At 40.3% G+C, this 14,457-nt stretch overlaps 1 protein-coding gene across 1 annotated transcript; it reads left to right on the forward strand.

Moving 5' to 3' along the window:
• Window positions 1–6,159: 6,159 nt before the first annotated feature.
• LOC139733242 (uncharacterized) lies at window positions 6,160–13,861 on the forward strand. Its single transcript, XM_071644081.1, has 3 exons — window positions 6,160–6,252; window positions 12,596–12,888; window positions 13,436–13,861. The coding sequence occupies exons 1-3, from the start codon at window positions 6,160–6,162 to the stop codon at window positions 13,524–13,526; spliced, it is 477 nt and encodes a 158-aa protein (XP_071500182.1). The 3' UTR covers window positions 13,527–13,861.
• The last annotated feature ends 596 nt before the right edge of the window (window positions 13,862–14,457 follow it).

The following is a 14,457-nucleotide window of genomic DNA, read 5'->3' on the forward strand; positions in this document are numbered from 1 at the left end:
ATGAGGTCTTCATGCTCGCGCGAGGGACCCGGGACAACTGTTACGGCGGCCCTTGATGCGACAAGCCCGAGCTCCAAGCTCGCTGTTTATTTGATACAATATGACGTGTAGACAATTACCCTAGGGAGCGAACTTCGCGATTTACATGTGCTGCAACAATGGATGGAAGCCCAAGAACCTTTGTGGAGAGGAGCTTTTGCTGTTTCCATTTCTCGCCGTCCCGCCGGCGGCCGGGGTCTCCGCTGGAGTGGGTAGGGGAGAGCTGAAGAGGGGGCCCCTCGTTCTCACTGTGCAGTCTCGTATCAATATCGTTCCCCCTTTCATGAAGGGTACTAGAGTTACAGTTCTTCTCCCTCTTCCCCACTGCTCGATTGTGTTTCCAAATGTTAGTTCTTTGCATAAAAATGACGTCGGGAAACGCGTGAAAGTTAGCGGTGGGTAAACAAAATGAGCTGCGCTTCCTGTCGAGCGGATCTGGTGTCCGTTCGCTCAGAGCGCGGAGCGGAGCGCGCGCGTGGACACGTGTCCTAATGCAAGTATAATTACCGGTGTAGAATATAAGTCAAATTTTACAGGGAGAAGCCTCAAATTGGTCTTTAATTATGGATCAATATTTACCGACGTTTGATGATGAGGTGTAATAAATTTAAATGACGGCATCAGAGCCAGGGTGCAGGAGAGCGCGCGAGCAATATTGCATGCATGATCACGAGCAGGCCGTAAGATGTCCCTGCCCCGTTTAGAACCCGTCAAGCACCCATGGGAAGTCGTAGCATATTGCCGGCCCGGTTCAACACAACAGGGCAAGCGAAGCGGTCCATATGGTTCTTGTCGCAATCAAGCAGCCCTCTATGGCTACCATGAACCATAAAGACAAGAAACCCCGATCAAACTTGTAATCAATGTTTTTTTTCCCCAGAAATTTGTAGAGGAAATTATCTCATGTGTATATGAAATAATAATCTGCGTCTTTAGTTTTGAAAAGAGTACAGAGAATTGCGGGTTCATATAGTTTCATTGATGTATACTGATGCCCTTCGTAAGGTGTGGATCTCAAAGAAAGGTACAAACTCTCAATGAGAAAAACGGTTCCAATTTGTAATTAAGAGAATTCTTCCCCCCTGCACGAAAGGCGAAAAGAAACTTTGAAAGAAACAAGGTGATAAAAGTGAGTTGTTAAAGTTATGTGAGTCAGTGTAAGACTTGATTCCATTAAATTCTCAAATTAGAATAAGGCAACCAAAATGAAAGAATGACATATACTTGCACTTTTTCATCAGCATATTTTGTCAATCTCAATCACAACGAATACATGTTATTATTGGGGTTTTTTAAGGTATTTCAACAAACAAGGCATGGTTTTCGTAAGTCCGAGTAGAGAGAGTCATACACATTCCTCTGCTGTCACATTTGCTGTACATTACCTGGTTTTCAATACTATATTTGATTTTGCCTCCTTTCTAGTGACTTCTGTAAAGACATTTGCGAATGGCTACACGTGCATGAGTAACACACCATTCTTGAAATTCCATATTTTCCCTGCCAAAGTATAACATCCATCATGCTGAAAAGTGCTCAATATATCAACAGTATCTGAACTCTCCTGAGATAAGTGCTATACAGTGATTGTAGGACTTTCAGATCAAGAACGAAAGTAGCCATTATCATTTATGATCTATCTTGCAAAATATGCATGCGTCATTTTCAGACCTGCCATAATTGTATTTTGCCTTTCCGTTTGTTTACCCAAAAGCCAATTTAGAAATAAAAAACTAAATCAAAGGCTGTACGAAATGGTAGTGGGCAAGATTGGACATAATGTGACACTCAACAGATTGTGTTATAGATATTGCTATTTATATTATAATAGGGCTTATTGCTTGTCTTCTTCTGATCTTCTCTGCAATATGAATGTCTGAGTCCATTCTCACCACTAACACACACACACACACACACACAGACACACACACACACAACACGACGATGCCAATGTTAATTTAGAGGCAACATTCATTTGGCTGAATTCCTTTTCCTCCTCAAAAATATTTGTGTATATCGTTTGATCACCCTTCATCCATCCAACAAAATAATCACAACGCATGATTTAGTTAAACGGATGCAACATCAACGGTAGTAGAAAGAGCCCAGCCGCCACCACCTATGCAGTGCTTTATGCGTCCCAAGTTTTTTAGTCAGTTATTGAAATAGGAAATTAGCGCACTTTTTGAGGGCGGATTAATTGTTGTTTCGTGTTAGCATTCTTACGATGAAGCATAACCTCTCATGCAAGCTGCGCGGATGCGCAGAGTGACTTGTAGTGTGAAGAAAAAGAAAAAGGGAGGAAAGTCACATGGAAAGCGCCCCCAACGGAGCCGCGCATGCTCGATGATTAAGGGTGTTTTTAGTTTCTCATTGGCTGTGTCCATTTTCGATTCGCGCCCTGCGTCGGAAGTTTAACGCGGCACGTGCGTAACCTTGGGGTCTGGTCGCACACAAGATAGCCGTGACTAATTTTACTTCCCACAAGATGGTAAAAGAGAGGATGAGAGGGAGACAGAAAGAGAGAGAGAGAGAGAAAAGGAAAGAAAGGGGAAAGAAAGAAAGAAAGAGAGGAAAGAGGGAGGGAAGAGAGATGGAGAGTGAGAAAAGGGGAGGGCGATCCTTTTCCGACATGTCGGAACCATTCACCAGGTGGTGACGGAGAAAGAGCGAACCATGAATTGACATCGCGACGATCGTGACGAGTCATAAATGAGGAGGAAGGCAATGACATTTAAACAGACAACAAGGAGAACAACAACAAAAACAACAACAAAGCTGACCACAATACTGGTAACAAAACCAATAACAACTGCATAGCAACCAGTCTTATACAGTAGCAGTCGTGACGTTAACAGTAGCCCAGTCTGAAGTCGCCATTACCATGCTTTACATTGTAGACTTTGGTCTATTTCCATTCAGACTTTGCAAAAGGAGACAAAAATTCACCAACAATCTTTATGATGTCATCAGTATACAGTAGGTTATTAAACCTGTTCGGTTTGGGTGTTAGTTTTCATGTTAATGTCTATTTCAGCCATAACTGGGGGGGGGGGGGGGTTCAATATGCCCAACAGTAGTTAATGTATGCAGTAACATAGCAGTGCACCTGACTCATCACATAACACGTTGAATCATCTTGTCTTACATCGGACCCCCCCCCCCTCCGTCATTGCCGACACTAGTTACAGTGATTTAAAACCGAAAAGGTATATTAGTCTGACAAGATTGCCTCAAGTAGGAAGTTGAAAACCAAAGCGGGTTTTACAAAAGAGAAACAAAGGTATATAATTATGTTTCTATAAGGGGTAGTTAGTGTAAATACTGAAAATACTGAGTTACAGGTGCACAGCATGTGTCATAAGTGAGTCATAAGCAGTTCGTAAACTTCAAAACAAAATGTTTCCATTCATTGACGTAGATCTCAATCAAATGTCCTTCTAAGAATTTTTGGATAAAAAAAAAGAAGACGTCGATTAGATGCGAATTAAAATTGGCATCATGAAATTCAGCTATGTAGTACATCAGACTTTTATAATCACACATGATAAGTGAGAGAGGGAGAGATGAAGCAGATATTGAGAGGAAGAGAGATGGAGAGGGAGAGAGAGAGAGACTGAGAGAGATGCACAGAAACACATACGGGTATTCACACATTCGTATACACACTCAGAAAACACACAGGATTGTTACTATTCGGTCGTCAGCATCCCTGCATCCTTCAAGTGTTTCGAAGGTCACTCACTACTTACAACTTTCTCTGTTCTGTGGCGCCATGCATCTGTGGCACAGACTCGTTGGATCTTTTTTCGTTTTGATTGATCTTGATTCGTTTTTCAGTATTTACACTAATTACCCCCTATAGAAACATGATTATGTCCCTTTGTTTCTCATGCAGTAAGGGATAGAACTTGCAATTCAGACAAAATCCACTATTTTACAGTACAAAAGGTGATCGGTGTTTTCTTCTTTTTGCGCATCGTTTGGAGTGTGTCCCACATTTAAACAACTAAATGACTACATCCCAGAATCCAAGAGCTTTTAATGTTTTTTTTTTCTTAAATGCAATGCAACCCGATCGAGGAAGATGGCAATAGCGCCAGACTTCTTGTTGGGCTACGCTTCACCACGGCCAGTTACTCTGTTTGCCAAATCACTCCGTTTCAGCGGAGCTCCCCCAGATCTGTCAATGAACAGTTTTCATCGGTGTCTACCAACCTTCCTCTCCCTATCTCACCCCTCTCTCGCACCCCTCCCCTACCCCCTCTCTCTCCCACCTCCGTGGTCTCTTTCGATTCCGATCACGCTGACAGCCGTGTACGGGAGGGGTGAAGAAAAATTTACAAATAAACTGCTACCAATTGAGCTTGAATCATATACAAGTGTATGACAATTTATTTCCTCCACGTGGACAGCGCAGATAGGCTGTAGACGCTCGGGGTCGATGCGGGAAGCAATGCAAATAGGGCAGGGCAGTGAGAGATTCACGCAAACAACAGACGATTGCTTTTTTTTTGCACGCACGAAAATGCTCAGCATTTGCAGCGGAAATGCCGTTTACTTAGCATTAAAGTTTACGCGTCGGACAGATTTGAATAATATGTGTGACTGTAAAAAAAAAAAAAAAAAAAAAATCCTGTAGGTTATTAGAAGTTATGATCATTATCGTGTCATATGAACCAACGTACTATCTTCCAAAATGGGGAATGCGGGTAAAACAGTAATATGATTCTTTTTCTACCATTTCGTTCTCTCTCTCTCTCTCTCCATTCTATATCTTTATTATGTTTTCGAGAGAAACTGTTAATATGTGATGATCTACTATTAAGAAATCTGTTGAATGTAATAGGGCAGTCACTGAAATCACGTTGGCTCCATTAGAGCTACCTTCAATAAACACGCCATTTTTTTTTTTTTGGGGGGGGGGGGGTCTATACGAAAATGAAAAGGCATTATTTTTGCAATTGCAACAATGCGTATCCAATCTTTCTTGTGCAATAGCCATAGACGTCTGTTCTTATTGCAAAGGATATGAACTTTTAATCATGTTGATAGTTTGTATTGATGCAGCATTGAAAAAAGAATAGATTTCTCGCTAGATCGTGCGCGTCACATCTTTCCTTTTGGACTGGGATAACCCATGTTCTTTTTTTTTTAATAGCAAGCTTTCTATTCCTATACGTTACCTAGCAACATGAACGTGTATCCTACCCCTTTTTGACAATAATTGTTGCAGGAGATAAAAAATGCGGGAAAATTCATCAGTATGGCACCTGTGGAGTTGAAAGGCACAAGTCAACTTTCGACCTCCCATTTTGCCGAAATTAGAATCCCCTCTCATACTGACTCACTGGATGCAATCGATGTCGCCGGAAACGGGCGTGTTGGGCATGCTGACAATCTTTACTCCGAATAATTGGCCTGGCAGTGATGAATAACGCACCATTTTAGAAGAGTTTCCTTAGCTACACGCAAAATAGACCTCATCATCAAAGTGGCGGTTTCCAGCAATCAGCTTTATAGGGGGACAACGCGAATGTACCCCAATCAGGGATGTACGTGTAAGCGTATTAACTGATTAAGTTGTGTATTACTGCAACATAATAATAGATGTATCGCTCAACACAGATTCCAATCTCAGCCAGCCTTTTCATTTCATTGTTTGTTTTCTTTGGCGCTGAACCATTTCTTATCTCCGGAAGATACAACCACCCCCTCGGATTCGCGTCACATCTCTCTCACAGAGCATCCTCCTTTTCTGGGACTGCAAGTGACTGCTAAAAGGCATCTTGTTGTTCTTAACACGTGTGTAACGCCATTTAATCGTGTTTGTATGTATGTGTATCTAATACGCGCGTTCCTCGCCCCAGGGCCGGGGAAATGCAGTAACCTCCCTCCTCTTCTATTCCCTCTTTCTAGCCCCCCCCCCCCCCCTCATTCCCTTTCCCCCCATCATCCCTTTCTCTCTGGCTCTAGGTGAAATTAGCTGTCAGTGTCCGCTTTGCTAATTCAGAGCTCTAACGATCCTCTTCCTCTTACCTCTCGCCAGCTTTCCCCCCGGGGCTGTACACGGCGGCAGCGGGCGGCGAAAACACGGCTCTCGCGCACACCGCACACTCCATGTCGCTGGCGGACTACCGACGTCAGGCGAACGGCATCAAGAATCACGTGACGTGTAGCGTCAACTCCACGGATATCCATCTCGAAGGGAAGGTAGGGTATTAAACCTCCACTTCCTGTCTGCTTCTTTTCCCAATCAAATTTCTCTGTCATCCAACTTTTTTAACTTTCCTGCCTTTGTCTTGATGATTAATAATATAATTATATGATGCTGATAATGGTAATAACAATAAAAGCAATGAAAACACTAACAATAAAGCCAAGAGTATCAACACCAATGACAAAGATAAAACTGATAGCTCTAATAACAATAACAACAAAAATTAGTGATGATGCTGATAAAAATAATACTTTATTATAATCCACTGATGAGGGTGAGCATTGTCAATGTCAGCAATGGTCTTGCAGATGGTCTTGCAGATCAAAGGACCTTGTCAGCATAATCAACCCTTGTATTGCCCGGTACCAATTTGACACGTGGTTCAAGAGATACGCTTTGGGTGACACATCTTATCCAATGATGTACGCACCTGCCGTGATTCGAACCCGTGACCTCCTTCTTTAGAGTCCAGTGCCTCATCCACTGTGTCATGGTGCTCCCTTAGCCATCATCTTAACGATCATTCGAAAATGATTGAAAAATGTATACAAGGTTGAATGATGATTAAAACAAGAATGGCTTAATACGAGTTAATAAGGTACCAATGTAACATTAAAAATGTAATTTGAATCATATCAGTGTATGTCTCGGGTATCTCTTTACTATTTTCATAGGTGTATAAACATTGTTTTGGGATTCATCGCCTGTATAACCAGCACCGTTGTAATATTAGTTATGGAGAGTGTGTGATGGAAAGTCGGTAGTCATCTATTTTTTCTTCAGTAGATATCAATTCATTCTTCCCATTCAGCTTTGCTATTCGTAATCTTTATTTTCTGACTTTATACACACCCGCGTAAACAAAGGCACATCGAAACACAGTGAGAATTAAGAAACTAAATACATGTACAGGTGGACTCCTGTGGTGGGACACTGCATGAAAACTATATCATCACACCAGGAAAAGAAGAACACGACATTGAACACGTCATCGGGTTCAAGATTGCAAAATTTTTGTTTAACTCCTGGCGGGGCATTGAACTGAGTCCTCTTCGGGCAGTCGCAATTCACTCATCGGGGTCGCACGGCGTGGGAGTGTCCCAGGCAATCCCCCTCAGACGGCTGTTTCCCATGGGGTCGTGACAAGGGGGTGAACGGGGAGAGAGCGTGCTAACTCAGGTGTCTCGGGACTTACATATTGGAAACGACGCCGTATATCAAAAGTCATCTCTCTTTCTTTCTTTTCTTTCTTCCTTTCTTTCTTCTTTTCCTTCTTTTTGTCTTCTCCTTCCTCCCACACGTAGGCCACTCTAAGAAGCAATGCCATCCAAATAAAACGATATTGTGAGTGCTTGTCATCTTTGATTTATTGTAATATTATCCCAACACTCTAAACCCTATATTACAAAACAAAATGTATAGTTTTATTTTCTGATCATGCAAAATCACTGTCCATGTTACTCCCATCTAAATATCCATTAGTATGCATAACTACTACGTAGTTTGTTCGTTGTTGGGAAGTTTTTTTTTTTCTTAAACAAGAAATGAAAGATTGTGATATTATGATTTTTTTTTATATCTGAGATTTAAAGATGGTCTCGAAATCATCATAAAACACAAGTCTTCTTAATGTTTTTGTTTTGTTTCCTTATGGACTGTTTTCATTAACGCTGGACATCGAACATCTATAGCATCATGCACAGTTAACTAACTTTCTGCGCATTCTAATACCAAACGGGAAGAAATATTTCAGCAGGGGGTACACTCAAGTGCAGGCTAATGGGTTGGACAAGAAGGTGTCTAATTGCCTCTATATCTTCAGATATACTACTTCAGCACATCGATAGAAATAGTGAATAGCATGACTTATATAGCTGCCACTACTCCAAATCCTATTATATGCCCAGAGAGAACTAGTTCACGACAGACGGACCTTTTTTTTGTTCATCTAGCGAGGTAACCCCCGCCCCCTCACACACACACATACACACACACACACACACACACACACGCGCACACACACACACACACACACACGCTCACACACACACACACACACACACACACACACACACACACACACACTCATACCAATCTGCCTGCACCTGAATAAGTAATTCACACTTTGGAAATCTGATGCTTCATTGACTGTATCCAAGTAATTCTATTCTTTGAAGAAAATGCAATGATTTTTTGCCTCCCTACATTTCCATTTCCGCCCTCTCTATTTCATTGACTCTCCCATGCTTTTAACCCATTCCTTTTGTCTTCTAATGTTGTCGCCGTCATTTAAATACTTAAAAGAATAGATGAACGACAAGGGATACCTTGCTTTTCGCTGGAATATAGAAATTTCTTCTTGACGAGTTAAAAAAAAAAGAATGAACAGTTTGCTTGTAGAACACCCCCGGGATAGGCCCTTAGAGCTCCAGATGGGTGCCGTAGGAAAGATGAAACGCAAACTACACCTCTTGACGGGCTCGGGGATGAAACTCTCATCCCGAAGCAATTCAATACGAATTACGAACTCGAAGAGCGAGCAAGATTCAAAAGCATTATAGAAAAATGGAGGAAATAGGGAGGAGAATAAGAGAGTAGGGGGGAAAATAGGAGAGAATCGCCTCTATATTAAACCTCCGAGTGAAAACCCCCCGCCTCGAGGCAACGCCCTTTGAGCGTAAGTGTCAATATTGGTATTATGGGCAATTCGAGAGACCCGTCGCGCGACAACTTGAACATTTTGTATACAGGGAAGTCTATGCAGAGCGTGATTTTTTTTCCTTAAAAGTGTGCAGAACGGAATAGTCAAGAGAAGCCAATCTCAGTCTTGATTCATTTTGGAGAATTATATTTTAATGTTAAGTCATCTTCTGTTAAGTTTAAGAATATCCATTCAAAATGGAAATATTCGCCTTCTATGGAAAGAATTAATGTATATAAAGTAATAAAAAAACCAAAAACTTATCGCCTTGTATCATTTTCATGATCAAGGAGTGAGAGTGATGAGAAATTGTTCAAAACGCAAACAAACTGGCACCCAAAATAAAGCTGAAAAATGAACAACAACAACAACAACAACAACTGCAGAGCAGAAGGGAACACACTTTTCAACACTCAGGGTGGGGTACTCGCGTAGGTAGAAGGGATAAGCCTTGGATTCCCCACATGGGGGACTCTGGGGGTTCCGACTCCCAGGACACTAGGGAGCATGGGGGCAAAGATAGGCCTCCTTTTTCCCATTACCCCACCAACCCCTACCAAGATACCATGTCAAGGTGATAAAGATATTGCCTAATTTCAACGAGGAAATGAAAGAGGGGAATTGAGGGGAGAAAAGGGGGTATGTGATTCTGTCTGACCTTCATCACTCAAATCATAGCAATATGCCGACTTTGACAAAGAAAAAATAGGTAAAGATAGGGAGAGAATGATACAATCATAAATGGAATTTGTGATAAAAGCTTTTCACTTTGAAACCAATCCCCTCCTTGTCCTTGAAACAAATCATATCGGCTGCCGTGTTTAAAGTGGTCGGAGACTTTCGTACTGAAATCGAAAAGTAGTCTGAGTTTCACATAGTTCTGTGGGAGAGATCTTGCGAGATTGCGGTGCACTTATTCAAAAACACATTTTAGACAAAATACAACAACAACAAAGAAATCATAGTCAAATTCTTATATTTCGTAATTGCTTACAAAAATCACGAATAATGGGTAATCTCATTTGTGAGATTGTTAGATGTAATCATACAGAAATTCTTCCCAACATTAAGGGAAAAAATGATATATAAAAATTGAGCCATAGCTCAAATTCCAAGTTTCAATTAAAAAATAAGAATCATCTTATAGGTAATTTAGTTTAAGTCATCACCAAGAATGCTTATTGACACCGAAGGGTATTGAAAAAAACAACAACAATGTTTTATTTATTTATTCATTCAGTACCTATTAAAGCTTTGGGGGCCTAAACAGGGTGTGAGAATATGCAATCTGTCAATTCTGAAGACAGTTTAGACATTTGGAAATAAATCTTATTGCATGTCAGTAAGATACAGACAAACACAAACACAACACAAACACACAACATGACTAATGTATTGTTTAAATCATAGCTGCACACACGTGTCAAAGGTCAATCGATGTATCGTCATCCATTTTCTTGAACGGATGACAAGTTATAGGATCCACCCCATATTAGCTTAGTTTTCTTCTCGAGATGCTGCCCTGGGCAAGAGATGCGTCCGAGGACTCTTTTCCCCGTGACTAGATGACGCGATTTGCTGTAAGATAAGACTCTCCTGAACTGGTTGGAAGTAGTTGGAGGTATAAACCTTTGATTTTGAAATAATCATCTATTGCTGGTCTCAGTGGCTCCTAGGGAGATTTTTTATGTGTGTCCAAAATCATAAGAGCTTGTGATGAATACAATGACACGTCCACCTGGCTCACGACAGGCAATAATAATAATGATAATGATAATAATAATAAAAATAATAATAATAATAATAATAATAATAATAATAATAATAATAATGATAATACGGCGCCAATTCCACATGAGTAATGTGATCAAGGCGCAGTAGTAAAAGTGAATTGTGAAATCTGTATACATGAAAGTACATGAAATAACAATGATGAAAAATAAGAAATTACATGATGTACAATTCTACTGGAAAGCAGTCATTGACAAATTAGTCTTGAGGGCAACTTTAAAGCAATCAACATTCGAAATGAAACGGATAGCTTGAGGCAACTTATTCCATATTATTGTTATCATTGTTAATGTTATTATTATCATCATTGCTACTTTATGTATTCATTTTGCATTTCAACATAAAATACAAGTAGAAAGTCATATTACATGATATATAGTTATAATGTTGTGATTCTAGGTGCATACCGCTGGCTGCCAGGAGTAAGAAAGGCAAACTTAATCACCGGGGTTCGAGGCCTCCCTTCCCGACCAGTGTATGCACCCAGAATCAGCTATATGAATATAAAACAATTGCAAATAGTATCAAATTTGATTTGATTTGATTTGATTTATTGGTTCCTGCATTATATCATTGCATATGCAGATACATACACATGTATCATATACGTTGTTGGTGTCATACATTTGATTATACATAAACATTAGTTGTTAACAAAGTAAGTTTCTTCATTGCCTTTTCAATATGTACAGCAATACAGTTTCTTCATTGCCTTTACAATGTACGACAAAGCATATCAGCGATGCAATGAATAATACAGAAGGGCTACAGCTTAAGCATTGCTTGATTTGCATGCAGCCCTCGTACATAAAACATAACATATAGGAAAATAGGAAGGAGGGATGACTTGCATAGAGATAGGATAGAAGAAAGGACAAAGGAAGGGAGAGTTCTGTCCGCTTTCGCTAAAAAGGTTTACACAATGGTAGATCACCTGGATCACTGATCAGTAAAGCATAACAAAGTGCTTTCTCAACGAGGTACAGGTGAACGGTATAACACAGAAAATATACACTTCAAGTACAAATAGATACAAATAGACATAGGCCTGCAAATACAATCAGTCACTTTAAGAATAGTAATATTATACGGTTTATGTAATCTCACTTCAGGCTGTAAGCAAAACTGAGGATTTAATGTCTATATTTCATATAACAGACATCATAAAAAAAGAAAACATCGAGTGGGAATATGTGCGTGACACTTGCTCAGACACTGTCATTATATACATTATATTACATTATATACACTATACGTAGAGTTACGTATTTTTTTCTTCGAATTGATCGAGATTGTGTAATGCATGCTTTGTATTTTGCTTCACTGTTTGTTGGATGGAAAATGAATAAAATTGAATTGAATTGAACTGAATTGAGTTAAATCTTTTGCAGACCTATAAAGCTGAGAATGCACATTGAACAGGTAACAGTGTTTGTACTGATACCTCTGTTATCCTTTCATTCTGTTCATTTACGTATCTATTCCTGTCTTTATTTGTGACGGTTTATTCTTTTTTTAGGTGATTTTGTTTATTCATAATGTTGTCTTTTTTCTCACAGATTCACAAATACAAACGATTGGAATTTTCTTATTGTTATTTTCTAAAAAGGCATCATACTAATATATCAATTAGTGTGTTGATATTTTTAACATTTTCTTTCTTTACCTCGCTCTCACCTAGTATTGAATACACCATATCTCCTTTATAACTGGTCGGTAGTATTCATGTTCCTCTCATTTTCTTTGTCCTTCTAGCTGTTGTTAATGTTCCTCGATCTGCACTCCTATTCCCCGTCAAGTGCTCCTCATTACTAAGTTTTTCTGTTCTCTTCGTGTGCATGCAGGAGCAATCGGCTTCGATGAGCAACTTCGTCGTGACTACCCCGTCGCTCACCGCCTACCCCGCCCACCCGACGCCGGGCTACGTGCCGGCATACGGAACCACCGCCATGCCCAGCGGTCTCTCCCACCATCATCTCTGGCCGGCGGCAGCGGCGGCCAACAGTGCAATGAGCTGCGCCGGCGAGGCGGCGGTGAGCGTGCTGGACGGCTCGAACGTATTGCGTCCCTCGCCGTTCGGCTACGGGAAGACAGCTATGATGCCCACTGGATCGTCGTGTAACGGCGCCACAGTTAAGTGGGTTTCGCTTTTGTCTTGTTTAAATCTCCTTTACTCATTTTGCATACCTTGCTTTGTCTATGACGTTCTTGTTTTCTTTTTTTTTCTCTAAGTTATAACAGCCAAGGCATCCTTTTCTTGTGAAATTCTACACAACTACATCCATACGATGTACTGTTTTCTTCCAATGTTTTTTTTTTTATATTACCATTTAACAAAACAGGTGTGCTTTCATGGAATTTTCACAGATGCATTTTTTTAACAGAGTGTATTCAATGCGTAAATTAATTAGTTTAATTCATTTTAGCTCGATTGCATACACAAGGAGGGACAAATTACTATAAAGTTAATCACAATGGTGTACGTTTAATCAATAAATCCTGAACCGTTGAGTCAAGATGCAGTTCACGTTATCAAGCAATATATTTTCGAGACATCCGCCGAATTTAACCCATCAACCCCGTGATCAAAATCATTATTTGACGAAGTTTAATCCATCGAACCCGTGATCAAATCATTATTTGACATAAAAGTCACAGTTGCTCGTCTGCATTTTCCTTTACAGGTGCGGAAATGAACAAACAGCTGCAATGCAACTCGGCCATGGAGCTCTTGAGGGTCGCACAGACATGAGGAAAGGCGACCTCCTTCAGTAATGCTGTCACGTGATTCAACATGGCTGCCAAGCGTAACTGCCTGATCGAAGAACAAAATCAGTCACGCCGCCTGGGAACAAGTGTCATGGATATGTCGCCTCCGACCCGTGGATTCAGCGGAATACATGCATACGTCAAATGAAGATATGGAATTCGTGAACAGCTCGAGACGTGTGTTTACAGACTGAAAGAACCACGTGTCAATAAATAAATCATGTGACAACTATCATGGACGCTTTGTGCTTGATGCACGTACGTACAGCGGAGGAGGTACTGAATGTGCGCGATTTGAATTGTGACTGGAGAAATACAAGCCAAAACCTGCATGTGATATAGGAGAGAAATATTTCTTGTCAAATTCAATACGTAGATTCCTGTGTATATAATATGCTGAAAACTGCGACGTGGAAGTGAATGAAAATATCAGTTTAAGTGTTGGCTTGTTTCAGATGATTTTCACTCGGGGTGGCGTGCTGAAGAAGACAATGAACATTACCTTCCAAGCACATTGTGGATCATTTCATATTGTAGCAATATAGAATTTGTGTCGTGTACATCGTACAGATGACGTCATCACGCGTGAACACAATGGCAGACGGCATGCATAATCCTGGCAGCGTAATCATTTAGATGTAAAATCTCGTGTACACTGACGAAAACCTCACTAATTCGAAACAGCAGAATCAACTGTGTTTAAAATTAAATTGTATGAGTAATAGTTGTGTTCTTTTTAGCATACTTTGATTATGATCTGTGCGATGACATTGAATTCTTGTTTTTCTACGTGTATTTTAAAGGAGAGACTGAAACAATTAACTGCGTTTTGAGAAAATCAATCTTTGACAGGAGTGTTAAAACCTTGATGAAGCAATCATAAGAAGATACAGATACGATATTACTGAAAATTGTTAAGCCATTTTTCGGTCATTAT

This window comes from Diadema antillarum, unplaced genomic scaffold, assembly GCF_040938485.1.
Source record: "Diadema antillarum isolate AM-2024a unplaced genomic scaffold, OU_Dant_1.0 seq00000463_RagTag, whole genome shotgun sequence".
Taxonomy (NCBI): Eukaryota; Metazoa; Echinodermata; class Echinoidea; order Diadematoida; family Diadematidae; genus Diadema; species Diadema antillarum.